Below are 21,131 nucleotides of genomic sequence, written 5' to 3' on the forward strand. Positions count from 1 at the left end.
CTGGCAGAGATGAGAAAGTAAACATGGTTACTATAATTACTTTACGTTTCGTCTGGCGGTTCCTATGCGGCACGAGTTGACCTGTAACAACAACAGTGTTATGATAAGTGAAAGGATGAGATGAATCTTCTGTTGGGGGTAAGGAACACCAACCTTTGTGGCAAAACGGAGTGAACATAATGTCTCTCCGAAATGCTCGCTTAACGGAGAAATGTTTACAAACATGAGCGTCTTGCTGTTTCCGCCTGTAGATCGAAACCTTATCTTAGTAACACCAAACTTAAGCGGAACAAAAAGATCTCGGTCTTTCTTTTTTTACCTAGCGAATTTTGCAAGAGATAGGTAAGCTTGGAATTCCGGTAGGGGACGTGACCGGTATCCTTGTTGTTCGTTGCCAGGGCATGGATCACATCGCCCAAACAACTAAGACTTCTGTTGATTGCTTGCGTCTCCCGTAATCTGTCGCCTGTCGAACCTGACAGTGCCAGTCGTTCTGAGCCAGCCAAGTCAATGAGGTTGAGCACTCCTGAGCAATGCTCTCCAGTAACCGCGTTGCTGCCAGTCAACCGCAGCATGAACACGCTGTGGCTCCGAGACGACCGCTCGTTGAGATTTGTCGCACCTGTGGCTCTGTTTTGGCTCGCTCTTCTCAACATAGAGTTCACTTTGGAGGGGGAATCAAGGATAACTGTTATTAAGATATAAAGTTAGAAACAGAAATCGATGAGCTGCTTTTTTCTTGCTGCATATGCAATGCATACCACTTGTCATGTCTGTAACAGTTGTTCGCCCATTTTTATCATGCCGAATTTCGTGCTTTATCTTTCCGTAGTTTGCAGTATCTCCCAGCAAGTCGTGAACTGTTTCGTTGTATATCTCCAGAAACTGTCCTTCCATGGTATATTTCCAGTTGCGCTCGCTCAGTTTTTGCGCCACGTCGTAAATCTGTTGCACTGCGCGAGGAATCATGCCGGCTGACTCTTTGTTGTTTGCACCTGACGGTCCTTGCATTGTATACGTCTAAACATTAATTTTCCGGTCTTAGTGTGCCTCATGCAACAACATATGATACATTTGTTATTCCCTCACTCCTTTACCTTGCCGCTGCCTGTTTGGCCGTATGCAAAAATACAAACATTGTATCCATCAAGCGCCGATTGTACGAGCTGCGAGATCTCTTCGTAACAATCTTGCTGTGTGCAGTGAGGAGGGAAAACTTTGTCAAAGGAAAATGGGTATGTCTTTGTGGTTGTGCGACCAAGTGTGCTGGATATCTCTTCAGAAAGCTCAAGCTTTTCTCCGTCTTCGCCGTAAAATCTCATTTGAGCCAAGTTCTTTTCTGATTCTATTGTTTGTGTATCAGTTACATGAGTTTGAAATACATCGAGTCCGATCACGAAGACTTACCAAGCGGAGGCCGGACTCGGCAGAATACGCGAATATTGCCTTTGAGTTCCTGGATTGTGTTGTGTAGCCGTCTGCGTGTCTTTTCTGCTTGCAGTAGTCCTGTCTCCATGTCCTTTGTTTCGCTTCGGATGGCAGCCAGTTCGGCTTCAAGGTTGTCGATCTTTTGTTGTGATTCTGACAAGCGTTTGTCTCCTTGCTGTTGCTTGTTGGTGAGTATTTACCATTCTCCAAGTTGGAATTTCTAGTAAAAACTCACCTCTACAGTCAACCTCATTGTATGCAGTTCAGCCTCAGCTTCCATGAGTGAAGCTGATCTCTGTGACACGATCGTAAGCAGAGACTTGTTTTCCATCTCATACTGCATCAACTTTTGTTCGTTCTCGCTGATTCGGCTTTCTATCTCTGATTTTTCGTCCTGCATCTCTTTCGCTCTGTTTTTGGCTTCAGTAGACTCCAGCTGCAAAGCATAGTTTTGAAGATAATGCTGCTCTTTAAGCTTGTCCATTGCTTCTGCATGTCTGCGTTTTGCCACCTCTTCTTCAGTCTGAATCTCCATCAAGCGTTGGTTATTCTGTCTCGATTCGGTTTCTTTGTTTGCTACTGCGTCTTCCAAGTCTTGCCAGCTCTTTTGTACTTCTTGTACTATGACTTTGCAAGTCAGCAGAGTTACGATGCGATGCGTTACTTTTCCTTTTATACCTCTCGCCTGGCTCTCTGTAATTTGGTTCTCCATATCGGCCATTTTGCCCTGCGTCGAAAGCAAATAAGTACTACACTCGCATCGTACTAGATTTCGAGGTAAATTTACTTTAATGTCCCATTTAGGGCGTTTGGTAACAGTTCCTGATGTTTGCGAGACCTTCGACGGAGAGGTGTTACGTGCATTATCCGTTTCTAGTTTACGCTTCCTGCTGCCGTTCACTGCATCGCTTCCAGGCTTTACTGGGTTGTTCCTAGTCGTAGATTCTCTCTTTACTCTGGTCGTATTGTTGGTGCTGGTGCTGGTGCTGGTGGGTCTAGCAGCAACTCTGCTGGCAACAACTCGATTGGTATCCTTGATCTTGGCAGATGCGCCGTTTCCAGGTTTAGTCGAGTTCTTCATAGTGCTTTTAGTATTGTCTAACACAACTGAAAGCGGCTTTGACGGCTTTTCGTTCGATTTTCGTGAAATTGTTGTTGAGACAGGTCTTTCATGTTTGCCACGGGCATCCATTTTGGCTAGTTTGTTTCGCAACGTAGTCGTCGTGCGTGGGTATGTGTATATATACTCGAATAGTTGCTGTCTGACGAGAAAAAAGTTGCGCACCAAAGGAAACGAAGAAAGGGAGGTATCAGTCGATCAGTCTACCGCCTACTGATCCTTGAGAGAAGGAGGAACAACGTTTTCTTTCTCCTGCAACAAACTTCCTGGCGCGTTTGCTTACGCGGTCTTTAAAATGGACGCGTCTGAAAACCATAAATGTGCTTATCATGATCCACGGTCACTGAGCACTTGCCCGGATGGTATACATGTCACTTCCCTATTTGCACCGTTCTTAGTCATCTAAGCTAGCATCGACTTTCCACTTAAACCTTCTACGTTGAACGTATTTCAAAAGCTCAATATAGGTATTTATTCATAAAGATCAATTTCTGCAAGAACCGTATAGAACACATCCCAACTCCTGGTGGCCCTAACGCTTGCTTCATTGGGTACAATATCGGGGCCAATACTTGGCAGAATATATGGAACGAGGTGCTTCCAAAACCTCGTATGGAATACTTTGCCAGCTTTGCGGGAGAAGATTTATGCATCTACTTCTGGATCGTTGTATCTACCCGGATTTGAGAAGGATAGGCGTGTTTGCAAGCATATGTTCCTCGTAGCGTGCGCATATTCTGCGCATATTCTGACTGTTTCGTGCGACGACCACGAGTGGAAGCGCCTACGGACCTACAGCTAGGAACAACTTCGCAGAAGCATTCATGCGATATGCCAAATTCCAGCTTGGGGTTCGTGAAGAGTTGGACTTGCAACGTCCTGCTTGCTGTGGATTAAGTTGATGCTGTGGTTAACTGTATATACGCAATATTAACAGATATATTTGCGTAAGCCATACGTAGGCAAATTGCCATCACAGGCGACGCCAACGTCCAACTTAGCCGCCAAAGGGCTGAAAACCGAAAAAAAAATTAAGAATGAACGAGCATGGGCATTGGTCGACCCCGGCGCCCATTTCAGCGTTATGTATTTCCTCATCCTACACCAAAGATCGTGAAATAAAAATCCACAGTAGACCTTGGCGCTTAAGTTGGCATGCAGAAAGTAAATGATAAAAGTATTCCCTGTTACATTTCATGACTCGCTACAAAGATACCTTTAAAAGTTATTATGCTGAAAAAGCATATTTTGTATTATGTGTTTTCCATAGTTCTGGACCATGGTCTGTTTTCGCTGCAGAAACTATCTGAATCATCGAAGAGTCGGGAACATTTCTGCCCAAATCTTATTCGCTGACACAAGGATCTGCATTAATCGTGCACAACTGGGCGTTTTAGACTCGTCAAATGTCGACGAAAAAGAGTGCTTGCGCCACACAGTTTGCAATTGCTAAAGATTGCAAGCTTGGAACAGGCGCTTACGGCACAGTCTACCTTTGCGGTTACGAAGGCAAACTCGCAGCAGTCAAGATTTTCGAAAATGTGTCCAACTCTAATCAATTTATCCACGAAGCCAAGCTGCTCAAAAAGTTACGCCACTCCAACATTGTGCGATTCTACGATGTGAGATACAACGAGGGCAAAGTCGGCTTAATCACAGAGTACGCAGAACGCGGTGCTCTGAAAAAGGTCCTAGACTGCGGAAAGCTTGATGGGAAACCCAAAGCGAAACAAAAGATCATGCGCGACATACTGCAAGGCCTTTCATATCTCCACAACAACCACGTTATACACCGCGACTTGAAACCACTCAACATTGTCGTTGCAAAGGATTATACAGCCAAGATATGTGACTTTGGATTAGCGACCGTGATTGAGAGCAAGCAGATGGCCGACAAGCGATTGGGCACTTTGCGCTGGATGGCGCCCGAGTTACTGTCGAAAAAACCCGTGTACACGTTTGCAACGGATGTTTACGCAGTTGGATGGTTGTTCTATGAGATATTGACCCGGAAGATGCCCTACAGCAGTGTCGAGGACCACGCTGTCATCAAGGCAAAGATTCGGCGCGGTGAGCAAGCTAATATACCCGAGAATACATCCAAAAAATATGTTACGGTGATAAAGTCTTGCTGGAAATACAATCCATCAGATCGACCGAATGTGCATCAGCTCAAAAATCAGCTATCTTTCAATCAGGCCGATGCCGAAGCAGCGGCGCGGGAATTGGCTCTAGGCGACGACAGCAATGAAGACGAAGAAGAGTTTGAAGGCGACGAGTTATTGGCTCGCTTAAAATTGAAGGATATATCCAAAGAGGAAGAAGAAGAAGAGGAGGAGAAGACTGGTGACAAGGAACAGCAAAAGTCTCCAACCAAAGACGTAGATCCTTGCAATCACTATCACCAAGGTGTCATTGGTCGGCTTATGGGCGAGTACACGAGAGCATTCCATTGTTTCGAGATGGCAGTAAAGAAAAATATCGTGCAAGCCAAAGTAGCGCTTGCTGAACTTTACTATTTCGGGCGAGGCACAGAGCAAGATTACAGTAAGGCCGTAGAATTATATACGTCTGCAGCCGAGCAAGGAAACGCAGTAGCGCAAAGCAATCTCGGAGTACTGTATCAGAACGGACAGGGTGTGCAGGAAGACTATGGAAAAGCAGCCGAACTATACGAGAAGGCTGCCAACCAGGACGTTGCCCAAGCAATGTGCAACCTTGGATGGATGCACGAAAACGGACAAGTCCGGCCGGTGGATTACGGAAAGGCTTTCGAGCTTTACTCGAAAGCAGCTGATCTAGGTATTCCGCAGGCACAGTACAACCTGGGTGTCATGTATGAAACTGGAAAAGGGGTATCGATCAATTATCAAAAAGCGATCGAGTACTTTACGCTGGCTGCCAACCACAACATTGCGCAAGCGCATTTTAGCCTGGGAGTCATGTATGCCACAGGAAAATATGTCCGGAAAAGCTACACCAAAGCAGTAGAGCACTACAAGGCGGCTGCCGAGCAAGGGATTGCGCAGGCGCAGTACAACTTGGCGCTCATGTATGCGAGTGGTCGCGGCGTTCCAAAGAAAGACTACGCGAAAGCTGTTGAGTTATACAAACAAGCAGCGGATAGTGGATACGCTCCAGCGCAAAACAATTTGGGGTGGATGTATCAGAATGGTTTGGGAGTCAACCGGGATCATCAAAAGGCAGTGGAACTGTTCCAGGAGGCTGTGGCTCAGGGCAACATCGAAGCCCGCGAGAGCCTCGGCTGGATGTACCAAAACGGCTACGGTGTCCCGCAAGATTACAAGATGGCAGCATATCTGTACGAGGAGAATGCCGAACGAGGAGATAGTTCAGCGCAGAAAAATTTGGGATGGCTTTGTGAGCATGGGTTGGGAGTACCTCAGGACTACCAAAAAGCATCTGAATTGTATCGCAAATCTTCTGAGCAGGGTAACGTGAAAGCACAGTATCTACTAGCTTCCCTAAATAAGCAGCAAGGCAAGGATGGAGGAGAAAACGTCGACCAGCTGGACTCAATGAGAGATATGTATTGCAAAGCCGTCAAGTCAACTAGTGACACAAGTGCTAGAGACAAGTAACTAGCTAGCGAAAACGGTGCCTGCATGTACCCCTTTGCGAGCGACATATACATGTATAGAGACATTGTAAATAAGTTTGGTAAATAACAAGAAAGCAATTGTATATTCATGTTTTTATCTAAACAAAAAAATAGCCTGCTACTATACTGTAAAGACCACTCTAAAACTAATACATATATGAGAGAGAAAGATAGAAAGAGAGGGAGAGAGAGAGGGCCCGATAGTAGAGTCTTGCAAAAAGTGATATGTAACTTAAATAACAGTAAAGGTTGCATTCAAGCGTGGTTTAGCGTAGCTTCCACCGACATAGACATCAAAAGCTCCAGGCTCCAAAACATATTCGTTATCAAGGGACCAAATCATCAACTCCTCGAGCTTGATGGGAATTTCAACAGTTTTGGTCTCTCCAGCCTTGATGAGCACCTTCTTGAAGCCCTTGAGAGCCTTGTTGGGCACTTCAACGCTGGCGAGTACATCGTCAACGTAGACCTGCACGACTTCCTTTCCGTCCATATCACCAGTGTTGGCGACCTCGACCTTGACGACGACCTCCTTGTCATCCTTGCTGACCTTGGCCTTGGAAAGAGAGATGCTCTTGTACTCGAACGTGGTGTAGGACAAACCGTGGCCAAAGTACCAGATAGGAATAGGTGTGCCAATAGTGTATTGGGAACCAAATTCGATGGTGCCGTTTGGCAAGATCTTGCCAGGAATAGCATTGCGTCCGCTCTTGGGATAGTTGTAGAAAGCAGGCAAGCTTCCAACGTAGGTAGGGAACGAGATGGACAGTTTTCCGCTAGGATTGATCTTACCAAACAACAACTTTGCCAATGCAGTGCCACCTTGTTCGCCAGGATAGAAGGCGTTAACGATAGCATTGACGTTATCCTTGAGCCAAGGTTCGGCGGTCGGCTTGCCAGTGACGAGAACAACAATCGTCGGGGTGCCGGTGGCCTGGATCTCCTTAACGAGGTTCATCTGAGCACCAACGAGTCCAAGATCGTTTTGGTCAATGTGTTCACCGGTGGTAGCATTATATCCAGCCCAGAGCTCGGTTTGATCACGGGTCCAGGTGCCAACCATAACGATAGCAACATCGGATTTCTTGGCAGCCTTCTTTGCTTGTTTGAAACCAGATTCGTCAAACGACCAGAGCTTGCAGCCTTCTGCGTAGTTGATCTTGACCTTGTCGCCGACAAGAGACTTGATACCATCAAGAGGCGTAACACCACGCGAGAAGGTGCCAGCTGGGACGTAATCACCGTATTGCATCACAGCTGCCTGAGGGCCAATGACCGCGATGGATTTAAGCTTGTTTTCGTCAAGAGGAAGGATACCATCATTCTCCAAGAGGACCAATGACTCTTCCTCCATCTGTAATTCGATATCCAAGTGTTCCTTGGTATGGATGGTGGAGTTATAGCTGGGAGAACCGTAGGGAACTTCGAACAGACCAAGCAAGAACTTGACACGTAGCACGCGACGAACAGCTTCGTCGATAGTCTCAATATCAATGTTGCCCTATAAATTGCGAATAAGGAAACAATACCTTGCTTTGGGAAGCCCCAAAGTTTACCTTTTCGATTTGATCTGGCAAAGTAATATATTGCATCTAATTTATTTGTGTTAACTTCAATTGATTGAACAAGGCAAGTACTCTCTGGACTGACTTACAGCCTGACCACCCATTTCCACGTCGTTGCCAGCATTGACAGCACGCACAGCAGCCTCGGGGTTGCTGGTGATCTTCGGATCGCACGTGTAGAAGATGCTGCATAAGAAAGCAATAGCGCCAGAGTCTGATTCGACGAAACCTTCATAGCCCCACTCGCCACGCAAGATTTCTGTCAGAAGGTGCTTATCTACGGTAGCGGGGATACCGTCGTAAGAGCTGTTATTGACAATGTAAGGAAGATATTCTGATCGTCTTGTTTTGTAAATATTGCAAAAGACTTGCCTGTATGCACTCATGATAGTAAGCGCACCTCCGTCTACGATTGCTCGTTTAAAGGGAGGTAAATACAAACTACGCATATCACGCTCGCCACCAACGACCTTGAGTAACATCAAATTATTACAATCAAGAAAACGTAGACCGTCAATTGTAAGACTTACGGGTCCAGTGTTGAGGCCACCCATGGGAGTTCCGAAACCAACGTAATGCTTGACCATGGCGGCAGTGCGGTACCGTGCAGTAGACGCAGTACCTTCCTTTGCCTTGCCCTGAAGACCAACAACGTATGAATAACCCATTTCACCTAAAACGAAATGTTAAGTCTGTTAATGACATGCACCACTTATCGTCCCATTTGGCAAACCTGTTATTACCTGTCAGGTGAGGGTCTTCACCGTAGTTCTCTTCAATGCGACCCCATCGAGGTTCTCTTGCAAGGTCCAGCACGGGTGCTACACAACAAAGTTTTGGAATAAAAAATTTATTATGTAAGCAGCAGAGTTGCTGATCAGATCAGCTCATTTTTGTGTGCTACTTGCCAAAGATATTGTGGATACCAAGGGCGGTCGACTCGGTGCCAATAACATCGCCGACTTTTTCCATTAATTCCGTATTGAACGAGCATGCCATGGCTAGTCCTGTAGGGAAAATGGTCGCCTCGACATCTACCCAGCCGTGAACACCTACATTTACATTGATAAAGATACTCTGTTAGTACTACGTAACAGATGATAATGTACACAGTCCATGCACGCTTACCTTCGGACTGCATAATGGTAGGAATCTTGAGACGATTATTGTTCAGCATGTATGATTGCGTTTCATTGATTAATCTTGCCAGATCATCGCGGGGCATGTAAGCGGCTGAGGGTGTATTTGTTTGTTTCATTGTCAATGTTGAGCATGTACAAATATTTACCATTTTACGAGTACAGAAAGCCACACTTACCAAACATGCTTCCATATTGTGGAAGCCCGGTGGTATTGAGGCTGTATTCTGAGTCGACAACGTTGGCAATATTACCTTGCTGCAATTGCCACACCTTTTCTTCGACGGTCAATCGTTTCAAAAGATCTTCGACGCGGTCGTCGATGGATGCATTGGGATCAAGGTACAGGGCATCGTCAGACCTAGAAGAGATAAAAATCAATTATATAAATGCGACAGTGTAGGATATGGATCAGGAAGGGCTACTTACTCTGCTGCGTATGCAAACGGCACGGCCGCAGCAGCGCATAGCAGCAGCTTGACAGCTGACTTTACCAACATTTGTCAAGGAGGAGAAGGATGAGAATAACGGTAAACAGGAAATATTTGCCTTGGGTTGGCAATGTGTGATGGATGGAGGAGGAGGGAAGGAGAGAGAGAAAGAAAAACGTCGACCTTTATATTGCTAAACGATGCTCTTTTTTCTGGCGGGTTAGCGATGGAAATCATGTTCCACGTTTTCTCTAATACAAAACCTAGTTGCTATATGTTACTCATCCAACTAACTTTCAATTCTTTGGAAGTGGCCGTAGTAAATCCTTTGTGCGTATATGCGTGTAAGTCCCCACTCAATTACGTTATGGGAAAATGCGGGGAAATTATAATCTCCATATAGCATGTGCTACAAGGAAGCTGTCGTTTTCACACATGGAACACAGAAAGATCAGTTGGGAGAGAGCGGCACATTTGACAAGTCATGAACCAGGCGGACGGGGTGTTTTCGGGGGGTGGGGTGGGGTGGGAGTATGGTGTGATGATGTGGGGGACGTGGACGCGACGATGAGAACGACGACTTTGTGCCCGCAACAATGACCAAAAAAGAAAAACTCTTATAAAGAAGGCAAACAGTAACAACTTTGTCGCTTTTCCCTTGCATCCTGCTCACACTCATGGTCCGCGTCTTCAACATTGCTTGCGCTGCCTTTGCAGGTACACAGTTGCAGACATCATATTTGTACACACTCGCTCAACAACAATAACGCACTGCTTGTAGCTTTTGGAAGTTTCCTATTCGGCTATGATTCGGGTATCATTGGAAGGTTGGCGTCAGATGCTGCAAAGTTAAAACCTTCCTCATATTTGGAACCGTCGTATCTAATCAGTAGGAACGCAGTATCCTCGTCCAGGAACATTTCTTGGCTCGAATGGGAAATCCAAATTCATCACTGTTAGGTGCCATCGTCGGTAAAGCTAGATAGCAATTGCTCATTTCTATGGATCTTTTACTTGTACTGATCAGACCTTTTCAAACAGCACTATTTAATGTCGGTTGTTTCTTTGGTGCATGTGTCGCATCAACGCTGGCGAGCAAGTGGGGTCGCAAGCTATCGATTCAAGTGGGATGTTTCTTTGCAACAGTGGGAGCAGCTATACAAACGTCAGCTATCAATGTCGGCCAATTCATTGCCGGAAGACTGATTGCAGGTCTGGGTATCGGTCTACTTTCCATGACAGTACCGCTGTACCAAGCCGAGATTGCCACTCCTGCCATCCGTGGTTTCACCGTCGGTCTTTCGCAGCAATTCATTGGCCTCGGTGTACTTGCATCCACTTGGTAAAGGAGCACTTGAAGAGAGTAAATCGACCCGTGCTGCTGCTGACAACTTGATATTTTATAGGATCGTCTATGGCACAAACACCATCGCATCTGACGCTCAGTGGCAGATTCCTATTGGCATCCAGATGGTACCTGCGTTTCTGTTATTCTGGGGCACATTCTTCTTGCCGGAATCTCCACGCTGGCTTATCGCAGTTGCACGCTACGAACGAGCCAAGAAAGTCATCAAGGAACTCTATCACACGCAGGAGGAGCAGGATAAAACATACAATGAAATTTACACTGAAGTCGAGACTGAAAAGCACGTTGTCTCCAGCAACCCAATGGATCTCATTGCACCCAAGTACTGGCGCAGAACCTTGCTTGCCTGCGGTGGTCAGATCCTTGCTCAATTCACTGGCATTAACTTTGCAAACTAGTAAGTGTCAAAACATTTCGCCAGTTTAATTCATTTTAGTGATGTGTGAAACCACAAAAAATTCAGCTACGGTCCTCAAGTCTACAGCGCTCTCGGTTTCGATACGCAAACCGTTCTGCTCATCAATGCAATTTACAGCGTCGTCGGTCCTGTCACCAACTTCGTCACCATCACCTTTATTGTTGACCGTATTGGACGTGTACGTTTGATGTGGCTCGGAAGCACGGCACTGGCTATCTTCTTCCTGCTTATTGGTGCCATCTACACGCGGTTCCCTGGTCCCACTGAAGACCAAAAGGCCGGATTGGTTCCATATGAGGAGCCTGCGGATGCCCATCGCGCTATTATCGTATGTACAGACGTGTCTAATTTTTCTTTTTCCAGAACTTCCTGTCGGACAGTTTCTAATATTTTGACTCGTCCAACTTTATTTTGTAGGCGTTTATTTTCTTGATTTCTGTGACATTCTCTCTGTCGTGGGGGTAAGCAAAAAAGCGTAGGACGCGGAAGTAGGGGCCCGAAAGTCTAACTAGAAAGACGACGCTAGTCCTATCGCATGGATTTATCAATCAGAAATCTTCCCTCTCAAGATCCGTACCATGGGTAACTCTGCAGCGACGGCTAGCAACTGGCTGTTCAACATCTGGATTTCCGAAGCCTGCCCCATCGCGCTGTCAAATCCAAGTGTCGGCCCGCGTTTCTTCTTCTTCTTCATGTCACTCAACTTCTTTTCTGCATTTGTGACTTTCATGTGGTATCCCGAAACCAAGAACAAGTCGCTGGAGATGCTGGGAGGTGCGCTGGATGATGCACCGATTGACATGTCGCACCAAGACGACGGAACAAAGAAGGCGCCGGAAGCGGCTGAAACTCACATAACAATACAGGACAAAGAATCTGCGGCTTAAGCCTTATGTAATACTGTATCTTTTTACGACCATGTAACAATAAATTCCCTTCTTGCGTAATGTTGTACTTCATCGCACAATCTGATTCCCATTTCTGCCCGCCGCCGTCGTCAGCTACTGGGCCGGATATTCCTGGTACGTCCAGGATATGCATCGTGACAATACCATCCAATCATATATCCATTAATAGCCCGGTATAAAATGATCGATGAAAGGAGGGACCGTCATTCTTCCCGTTGCTACTGCTACTGTCAACTGCAATGCAGCCCGAATTTTCGGGTAGTCAAAAGCTGCTAAGAGTTTCCATATACGGCAAGGTCACCCAAAATTGGGAGACGTGCACGGCCAGTGTGGGGTCGAAAACCTTGTGCCACCTAGGTGTTTGCTAACCAGTTACCAGCAAGGTACAGCAAGATACCTCTTTCCCGCGCCTCAAATACCCAATCAAATATTTTCCTAATTTCCCGCTTTACATTTTCTCACACTCGCTGCTCACACCACATAAAAGTCTCCGTAAGTTTAAAAGTGCACTGATGTGTGGGTTGGAGTTGCGTGTAAAGGACGCCGCCGGAAGAACAGACAGTGATGACTGGACAGACGGACGATGACGTGGGTCACATAACTCGGGACCCTTCGAGTCAAAACCTGTAAGTTTTTTAACGCTTCTGCTGCTGCTACTCAATCCGGGCGCTTTCTTTTCTTTCACTTACACAACAGCAACAAGACTTCCAAGATGGACAAGATGCAACTCGAGTACTTTAACAACTGCGAGGGAACTATCACTCAACGCGGCAATGCTTTGCACTATCGCCTTTACCACGAGCAGCTTCTTATTGAGCCATGGGGCAAGGACAGGTTAGTAAAACGACACACAAACAACGCGTAATGTCCTTCCTGACAAGTTATTTCCTGCAGTTTGCGTGTGCGAGTCACCCAGGCACACCAGATCCGTGACGACCTGCCCGGCGCACTCTTGAGCCACGAAGAAATGGGATTCAAGGCACCTTCTGATACTGTCAAGATCACCGAGACCGGAGCGACCATCCGCAACGGAAACATTGAGGCTCGCATTACAACAAAGAAGGGTGAAATCACCTTCTGGGATATCAAGAACGATCGCGAACTTCTTCGTGAAGCACAGCCCCATATCTGGATCAATGGTCGTACCATCCGTCCTTTGGTCGGTGATGCGTACAAGCTTGAAGCCAACTTTGTTGCATACGAGGGAGAAAAGCTCTATGGTCTTGGTCAGGTACATAAAGGCATACATGTACATAGAAGATTTGCAACTAAGCAGCATATCGATAAAATAGAATGCCAACGGCAGATTGGATCAAAAGGGCTGCGTCTTGGACTTGTGCCAACGCAACGCTACTGTCAGCATCCCGTTCTTGGTCTCCAACCGTGGCTACGGTTTCCTTTGGAACAACCCAGCCGTGGGTCGCGTAGAACTCGGCTACAACATGACTCGCTGGGTTGCCGATGCTGCTTATCAAATCGATGTAAGTTTATAGTTTCACAAACATTATGCAGATTTGTAATTTCTCATCTACCCTGTAATAGTACTGGATCACAGCAGGTGACTCTGTCGCAGATATTATGTCCAACTATGTGGATGCTACTGGTCACGCACCTCCGTTGCCGTATTATGCGTCCGGCTTCTGGCAGTGCCGTCTTCGCTATCGCACGCAGCAAGAAGTTCTGGATGTCGCCCGCGAGTACAAGAAGCGTGGTCTGCCTCTAGACATCATTGTCATTGACTATTTCCACTGGAGCCATCACGGCGATTGGAAGTTTGACCCTGAAGCTTTCCCCGATCCTGCGAGCATGGTCAAGGAGCTCAAGGAACTTGGTGTCGAGATCATGGTCTCTATCTGGCCCACCGTCACTCCCGACTCTGAGAACTTTGAAGAACTTGAACGCAAAGGTCTTTTGCTTCGCAACGCACGCGGTCCTGCCGTGCACCACCGTTTCTACGACAAGCCCACACTGGTCGAAGCCAAGTACATTACTCACTACGACGCAACCAACCCCGAGGGCCGAGAATTCATCTGGTCCAAGGTCAAACAGAACTACCACGACCTCGGTATCAAGATCTGGTGGCTGGATGCGGACGAGCCTGAAATTGAGCCTGTGCAGCCTGAAATGCTTCGATTCCACATTGGCGACGGCAACGCAGTGTACAACATCAGCCCGTACCTGCACGGCATGGGATTCTACAACGGCATGAAATTGGCTGGTCACGAGGACGGAGATATCATTTCTCTCTCACGTTCCGGTTGGGCAGGTTCCCAGCGATGGGCCATGGCGATCTGGTCTGGTGACATTACGTCTAGATTCGAGACATTCTCCGCACAGGTCCGTGTAGGTCTTAACATGGCCCTCAGCGGTATCCCTTGGTGGACGACCGATATCGGCGGTTTCGTTGAAGGCAACATTTACGACACAGAGTTCCGCGAACTGCTGGTACGCTGGTTCCAGTACGGTACATTCTGCCCGCTCTTCCGTCTCCACGGTTTCCGCGACCCTATCACTGAACCACAGAACGGCGCCGAGAATGAAATCTGGAGCTACGGCGAAGAAAACTACAAGATCCTCGCCAACTTTTTGCATATCCGTGAACGTCTTCGACCTTACGTGATGGAGCAGATGGACAAGGCTTCCAAGGACGGAACCCCTCCCATGCGACCCATCTTTTACGACTTTGCTGACGACAAGCAGGCCTGGGAGACTGAAGACGAGTTTTTGTTCGGTCCTTCCATCTTGGTCGCGCCCGTCGTCGAATACAAAGCTCGCAGCAGACAGGTCTACCTCCCTGCAGGCGCCAAGTGGACCGATGCCTGGACCGGTCAGGTTTTGGAAGGTGGCCAGACTATTACCGCAGATGCTCCTTTGGAGAGACTCCCACTCTACCTTCGCGACGGTGCAAAGTTGCCCATTGTTCAGTAAAAAAGAAAAAACAAATAGAACCTTCCTTCCACAACCCCCAAAAATCTTCTATGCTGTGTATTCTCCATAGCTATCACGCACATATGTATTTTTCGACATTAAAAGAAACCTTCTTGCTTTTGAACCATTACTGCGTTGCTATATTATGCCCGCATGCGGAGTAGTATCATTTCCATTTCCCTTTTTTGTCTCTCCCTCAGGCACTGTTGCCAGTCAGCCAGCCGGTGAGGTGTGCTGTGGAAATGTCAATTGACAACGACAACGAACGGTGCAACGAGTCTCGGACGGTCCGAATCACTGTTGCTACTGATGCACATCCTATTGCGAGTTGGCTACCCGAACATTGGGTTACTCACTGTCAGGGCAAGGGTGAGGACCAGTTGACGTGGGCGGATGATCTCGTACAGCAGATCTGGCGACCTGTGTTGTTTGGACTATGTGTCGGCCTTCCGCTCGCTTATATCGTACGCACCCGCGTGATCGGAACACGATACCCGACCGCCGGACATATCTCCCCTGAAGCGTTTGCAAAGCGAGAGGTGATCAAGGGACGTGTCGTTTCTGTAGGCGACAGTGACAACTTTCGCCTGTATCACACGCCGGGATTTGGATGGGGATGGTTGCGAAAAGTTCCAAATAAGCAGAAAGGTGTGTGTGGAGGAGGATAATATGTACGAGATTTCTTTGCTGATCAGAGAGCGCGCGCGCGGGTGCAGAGCTCAAGGATCAGACGATCGCTGTGCGACTCGCTGGCATCGATGCCCCCGAGGTCAGGATACACATACAAATTTTGCATATATCATCATCTATTTACGCAGTAGACAGGGAGCACATTTCGGAATGCCTGCTCAGGCAATGTCTGCAGAAGCATTGGCGTTCTTAAAGTCTCTGATATTACACCGCACTGTCAAGGTCCAGCTGCTAAGTCGCGACCAATACAACCGTGCAGTAAGTTATAGATAGCGCTGCTGTTCACCACCAAATTCACACAGACAAACAAACGTTCGCCCTCATTTAGGTAGCCATGGCATTTGTTCGGAAACCGCCTTTTTATAGACGGAAAAATGTATCTGTCGAAATGTGTCGAGCTGGCATGGCGAGCATATACACGGCCAAAGGATACCAGTACGGCGACTGTCTCAAGGAGCTTGAGAAAGCGCAGGCAAGAGCAAAGTAAGCGACGTGTCTGTTTCTATGAGTTATCCTGCCACTTGGCTAATATATCGCTAGACTTTTGAAAAAGGGCATATGGGGTTTGACAGATTATGTATCACCTGGGTCTCACAAGGCAAAGTAAGTGAAGTGTTGCTCTGCGGAACAGCAGTGCTTAACAGTGGTGGCTCGGTAGACATCTCCGTGGCGGCTCACCTTGAGAGCTGCCAACTCGATCGTATCTCGCGACCAGCAACACTTGTTTGTTCAATCATACCTGGTAGAAAAACTGTAAATAATCTTTAGACATTCTTGCAATGACGATGTATATTGTCTTCATCTAAAAAGATAGTACACCATTTTTCGTGAAAGTAAATTTCACCGTCGATGGAGATCACTGTTGGCACTTTACATTTTGAACTTTATTACGCGATGATAGATGTAATAGCTTTACAATGAGGTAATTCTTCTCATAGTATCTTCATTTTCTTGCCCCTCTGTTACCCTGTTCTCTTTGCATTATTGTGCTACTTGTTTTCATAATTTCCACACAGCATATTACAGTGCTGGAAGTAGAACTTGGCCACGAATTCGAGTTAAATACCAACGTGAAGAAAACTGATTACAGTGCCAGAAGCTCATTTGGTCCGGTGAAATAAAAGTGAATTTGGGTCCTCATTATGCACCAGCGTGGGTCTGGACCGCCTTTTTTTGAAAGAAAAATGAGCCATCCAAACCAATTGTAACCCACTTTTGCACAAATAACAAGTTTATGTATAAGCAGAAATCTATTTAACCGTGTAGAAAATGGTCTCAATAGTAATTTCCTTGCAGTGGTAGACAAAGAAATTGTGGATAGCGCAGGATCTCTGGACGATTCTGGCCCTTTCTCATGTTCCTCTAGTTCGACCCGCAGAAGTCCGTTCAGGAAACCGGAATGGTTCAACCGTAGTCTCCATATCTCTGGATGATCTTTGACATCTCGATGGCCGGATGCACCAGCGCGGGCGTTGCTGGAACCGTAGCACGTATCGTGTAATAGACGCCAGATTGTCTGCAGCGTTACCATTGCGATGGAATACATGATTGCAAGACGGACAACTTACTACCCGGAACACCTTTTCAAGACCATCGTCAGTCGAGTCGTGTCTTGTACTGGTACCACACGGGTTCGCCGCAGAAAATCGAGTCCTTGCTCCCGACCTTGCCTGGTGCAATAGCAACATATTCTTGAGGAGAGATACTCATCAACTCTTGTAGCTATATCGGCTACTGTGCTATCGCGGCCACGGTTACGTTGCTTGATTTTCCGGTACAGAGCATTGGCAGGCTTATGATCCATCGGTGCAAGGGCCCCTCTTCTCGATTTCCTGCTCATTCCATCCAAGCCAAAACCATAGACAAGAGGACAGTCGGCACGCTGAATGATTCGGTGGGGATGCATTTCTTGACTCATAGCAAAGATACTGTTGGCTTGATTGATGATAAGATAGCAAAGCCTTGTCAAGACACGACATTTGCGCTATCGCATTGTCCCATATCCGGCGGCGTACGGATCGGTTATCGTAGAGGTTCCATAGACAGAAGCCATTGTCGTTTGCCTTGAGTTGCCCGAAGATATACATGATATTTGGCATGAGTACTGCGCGGTTGCCCTTCGCTTAAAGCAGACTTGATATCGTCAATTAGCAACGTGCTAATGTTCAAGCTCTGACATGCCGTTTTGCTTCAAGTCTCCCACTCCTCAAAATTGCTGGACCATCTCCCATTACTGGAGAGGATACTTATGTCCATGATATCTTGGCCCCTCTTCTGGAATACACCTTCCAGCCTGAACCGCTGTTACAGCATGTTTGGTAAGCGAATAGGTTGATCAAAACAATTTCGGCAATTGATTCATTCCTTGAAAAGGGTAAACACAAGCTTACAAGAACAGAAGAATCCAAGCCAGGCTACGCCGTCTTTTGTCTACGGCTTAAGCAAAAGGTTTATTATTCTCGTTGCCGAGTTCAAACCACGGAAGGGAAATCAAAAGCTGGAATCGGACCTTCTGAAACTCGCAGGCAATCTTGAATAAGCTGATAAGTTGGGAATCAGTCAGCCTACTGCGTGTGGCATATCGGTCACCAAGAACCATACATCAACATTTAATCTGGACCTAGCTTCCCCTCGCATGTACCGTATGGTACAGCTATCATCTCTCGTGTTGTTTAAATCCGCAATCGAGCTATCACTCCTACCAACAGTTGTTTGCAGACTGCAACAGCTCAAGGTATGCTGGCATTAATTACCGCCCGTAAAATACAACAACTTGCCAAGGATGTGCATGACGGAAATCGACCGAGAAGCGATATTCCTGCGACATGGATGAACTCATCCTCTTATTCATTAATTCGAAAAAGACGAGCATCCGGGGAATAAAATGACAACTTGCCTGTATTAGTGTGTAGTTTATCATGTTTGCACTGTTTTCTTCATATCTCTCACTGGCACGTAAAAAGAACAAGTGACATATAAAGAGCTGTCATATGTGCACCAATTCCTTGCGCAATCCATAGTGAGTGCAACCAAAGCATGTGAGCAAGTAATGCAAAAAAACAAAAGGCTTTTGTCTGTGATAAAGCCCAGACGAAGTCTGCTTAGTCCGAACCAAATTGGTTTGGATGGCTCATTTTCACATTTATTTCACCGGACCAAATGAGCTTCTCGGAGCGTGATGGCTAGCAACATCTTGGCTGGACGTTTACGTTCAACCCGATGATATCTATTAGCACAGGGCCAGAATTCTGTTGTCCACATATGATATCCGCAGTTCATAGTTTATAGCAACAATGTGGAGAGCAATATATTTGGATGAATGCAAAGAAAAAACGAAAGCTTATTGCTGATCTGTCCTTCTCACGGTATGTTTGTATTTTAAGGGGTAACCTTCCTTCCCGGCCTGTTTGTGTTTCTGCAACCGTCGCCACATTCGCAGCATATAATTGTCGGTTCGGCCAGGGAAGTGCTTTGCAATCTCTGACCATTTCTGACCAACTTCTGCCACTAGTCTCTCGAGTTTTGCAAAATCCTATACAATACTTACGTGAGCCAAGTACTATATATTCATTATTTCCCAAGTCTCATAATACCTCATCCGTCATTGGGTCGCGAGTAAGAGATGGATCGAGTGCATTCGTGTATCGTTCCCTGCATTGCATATCTGTCCGGCCTGCAATGTGTCTTTGGACCTTGTTCCAGTTTCCTACTCCGTACACCTGCACAGCAGCCATCAACGCCGCATCTTCCTGTTGAGTCCAGCGGCAACGGCGGATGGCCGGATTGATTGATTTATGCCAACGTTGCAAACACTGCTGACCTGTCTTGTTGCCCAACATGGCTGCAATCTGCTGCCAGTTTCGATCGCCTATTTGTCGCACAGCATTCCTCAATGCCTCGTCGTCTTCCTTTGTCCACTTTTGCTTCACGGCCTTGTTGTTTTGAAGCGACTGATAATGCGAAAAGCATTGCGATACTGTTCGCGACGTCGGCAATTCTCTGGCTATATCTTCCCAGCGACCGTGCGAGCCGTGTTTTTCGACCAGCTGTTTTAGCATCTCGGATTCTTTCTTTGACCATGGCTTCTTGTTGATACTTGGATGTTCCTGCTGTGTCCACTGGATCATGCATTCGTTAGGTGTCCGTGATTTGATCTACTCAAATGTAAAGAAATGTGTCAGCAGAAGTAGCAGTTCTGTCTATGTTCAATTTCAATACTTGCATAATATCTGCTGATTCGATTCCAGTCTAGCCGTTCAACTGGGAAATTATCGAACTCTTCGTCCGGCATTTCTTCCAGCTGAAAGATTCTGGTTTCCTGATTTGTACCAACAAGATCGCGAACCATTGTGCGCCGTGCTTCCTTGCGAACGGCATCCAGCAGATCTTGCCGCTCCTTCCTTTTCCCTATTGAAAAAAAAATCAATATCTACGTATACTTTTCACAATAATTGTATAAAACATACAGCCAATACGTCTGCCCACGTATCTATCATTGACGGTATCGTCCCATTGCGCTGGTCCTATCACTGGCTTGTCGCCGTTCTGATCCACAAACGGTTCAAACTTGACTGGGTAATGTCTAATTTTCTCGGCACGCTGTTTGCGTGCTTCTTCCTCCTTTATCGCAAGCGCTTGAACTTGTTCCTACAGTGACGGCAAAAATTTAGCCATTTCTAATCTTTCATTTCAATATCAAACTTACCATTGCTCGCTCATTGTTTTCCATTTGTTGGTTAATCCAGGCGAGCTTATCCATGATAGCCAGCTGCATTTTTAAATTACAAACGAGAGCCTCACCGATAATGCCAGAAGCATCGCCATTTTGTATTACTTCGCTCTTCTCGTAATCTTCTTCGTCGTCGGATAGTCTGGATCTTTCTTCTCGTACCCTGTATTTTGCCATTCTCTCGTTCTCTTTTAGAGGATCAACAGGGGACTCTTGGCTGCATTCCTGGTAATCCTCGTCGTCTGATGAATTTTCGGGTATCGCCACTTGATCTTCTGACTCAAGGGATGCATCAGCGTCAGCGATCGTCGCCGCCGTCGTTGTAGCTGCTGGTTGTTTGCCTTTATCTCTTCGACGGCGTTTAACACGTTCAGCAATGAGATTTGAGCGATCTGCTTCTGTTGGTGCTTCGGCAACTAGCTGCGTTACGCGATCGGGTATCTGTTCGGGTGTCTCGTAGTGACGGTTCATCTTTCGTTTGCGCTTTCCGGGTATTGGACGAGTTCGACTCGTGGACGCATTGGCTGTGGTAAGTTGGTCTTGCTGCGTACATTGAGCGATTGCTGCCGACTGTGGAGCAGTTTGATCAAGACTTTGCTGTTCTTGCACAGTCTCATTTTCAGAAGACGCTTGTGATTGAGTGCTGTGATCAGCCATTGGGCTTTGGAAAAGCAGGTGGGACAGAAAGAGGGACGAGGAAAAGAAGAGAAAAAAAATAAAATGGTTTATTCATGCCGAATCTTCGGCGACCGTTTTCCAGGCCAGCCTGATCCCACTGGCGCTGGAC

The 21,131-nt window shown here is 46.7% G+C and overlaps 8 protein-coding genes across 8 annotated transcripts; 5 read left to right on the forward strand and 3 right to left on the reverse strand.

Annotated features, from left to right (window-relative positions):
- Nucleotides 1-36: 36 nt before the first annotated feature.
- VTP01DRAFT_2155 (uncharacterized protein) lies at nt 37-2,620 on the reverse strand (the record flags this gene model as incomplete). Its single annotated transcript, XM_069380585.1, has 9 exons — nt 37-81; nt 154-245; nt 320-688; nt 762-1,020; nt 1,098-1,345; nt 1,408-1,603; nt 1,664-2,049; nt 2,107-2,155; nt 2,216-2,620. The coding sequence occupies 9 exons, from the start codon at nt 2,618-2,620 to the stop codon at nt 37-39; spliced, it is 2,049 nt and encodes a 682-aa protein (XP_069237658.1).
- A 1,334-nt stretch (nt 2,621-3,954) lies between these two features.
- VTP01DRAFT_2156 (uncharacterized protein) lies at nt 3,955-6,150 on the forward strand (the record flags this gene model as incomplete). Its single annotated transcript, XM_069380586.1, has 1 exon — nt 3,955-6,150. One exon carries the CDS (start codon nt 3,955-3,957, stop codon nt 6,148-6,150), a length of 2,196 nt encoding a protein of 731 aa, XP_069237659.1.
- Nucleotides 6,151-6,402: 252 nt separating this feature from the next.
- On the reverse strand, nt 6,403-9,374 carry VTP01DRAFT_2157 (uncharacterized protein; the record flags this gene model as incomplete). Its single annotated transcript, XM_069380587.1, has 10 exons — nt 6,403-7,671; nt 7,727-7,762; nt 7,825-8,041; nt 8,108-8,205; nt 8,266-8,408; nt 8,479-8,556; nt 8,644-8,787; nt 8,864-8,968; nt 9,054-9,235; nt 9,304-9,374. The coding sequence occupies 10 exons, from the start codon at nt 9,372-9,374 to the stop codon at nt 6,403-6,405; spliced, it is 2,343 nt and encodes a 780-aa protein (XP_069237660.1).
- A 608-nt stretch (nt 9,375-9,982) lies between these two features.
- VTP01DRAFT_2158 (uncharacterized protein) lies at nt 9,983-11,976 on the forward strand (the record flags this gene model as incomplete). Its single annotated transcript, XM_069380588.1, has 8 exons — nt 9,983-10,022; nt 10,087-10,132; nt 10,207-10,277; nt 10,347-10,647; nt 10,712-11,068; nt 11,135-11,417; nt 11,507-11,550; nt 11,616-11,976. 8 exons carry the CDS (start codon nt 9,983-9,985, stop codon nt 11,974-11,976), a joined length of 1,503 nt encoding a protein of 500 aa, XP_069237661.1.
- Nucleotides 11,977-12,709: 733 nt separating this feature from the next.
- Nucleotides 12,710-14,925, forward strand: VTP01DRAFT_2159 (uncharacterized protein; the record flags this gene model as incomplete). The annotated part of the gene is made up of 4 exons (XM_069380589.1): nt 12,710-12,831; nt 12,892-13,228; nt 13,290-13,478; nt 13,540-14,925. 4 exons carry the CDS (start codon nt 12,710-12,712, stop codon nt 14,923-14,925), a joined length of 2,034 nt encoding a protein of 677 aa, XP_069237662.1.
- A 242-nt stretch (nt 14,926-15,167) lies between these two features.
- On the forward strand, nt 15,168-16,298 carry VTP01DRAFT_2160 (uncharacterized protein; the record flags this gene model as incomplete). Its single annotated transcript, XM_069380591.1, has 6 exons — nt 15,168-15,573; nt 15,642-15,694; nt 15,751-15,873; nt 15,944-16,098; nt 16,156-16,218; nt 16,274-16,298. 6 exons carry the CDS (start codon nt 15,168-15,170, stop codon nt 16,296-16,298), a joined length of 825 nt encoding a protein of 274 aa, XP_069237663.1.
- Nucleotides 16,299-17,062: 764 nt separating this feature from the next.
- On the forward strand, nt 17,063-18,154 carry VTP01DRAFT_2161 (uncharacterized protein; the record flags this gene model as incomplete). The annotated part of the gene is made up of 3 exons (XM_069380592.1): nt 17,063-17,112; nt 17,811-17,933; nt 17,989-18,154. 3 exons carry the CDS (start codon nt 17,063-17,065, stop codon nt 18,152-18,154), a joined length of 339 nt encoding a protein of 112 aa, XP_069237664.1.
- An 801-nt stretch (nt 18,155-18,955) lies between these two features.
- Nucleotides 18,956-21,001, reverse strand: VTP01DRAFT_2162 (uncharacterized protein; the record flags this gene model as incomplete). Its single annotated transcript, XM_069380593.1, has 5 exons — nt 18,956-19,147; nt 19,209-19,769; nt 19,838-20,022; nt 20,082-20,262; nt 20,321-21,001. The coding sequence occupies 5 exons, from the start codon at nt 20,999-21,001 to the stop codon at nt 18,956-18,958; spliced, it is 1,800 nt and encodes a 599-aa protein (XP_069237665.1).
- Nucleotides 21,002-21,131: the final 130 nt, after the last annotated feature.

This window comes from Rhizomucor pusillus (assembly GCF_041956525.1).
Source record: "Rhizomucor pusillus strain CBS 183.67 unplaced genomic scaffold VTP01scaffold_12, whole genome shotgun sequence".
NCBI classification, from domain to species: domain Eukaryota; kingdom Fungi; phylum Mucoromycota; class Mucoromycetes; order Mucorales; family Lichtheimiaceae; genus Rhizomucor; species Rhizomucor pusillus.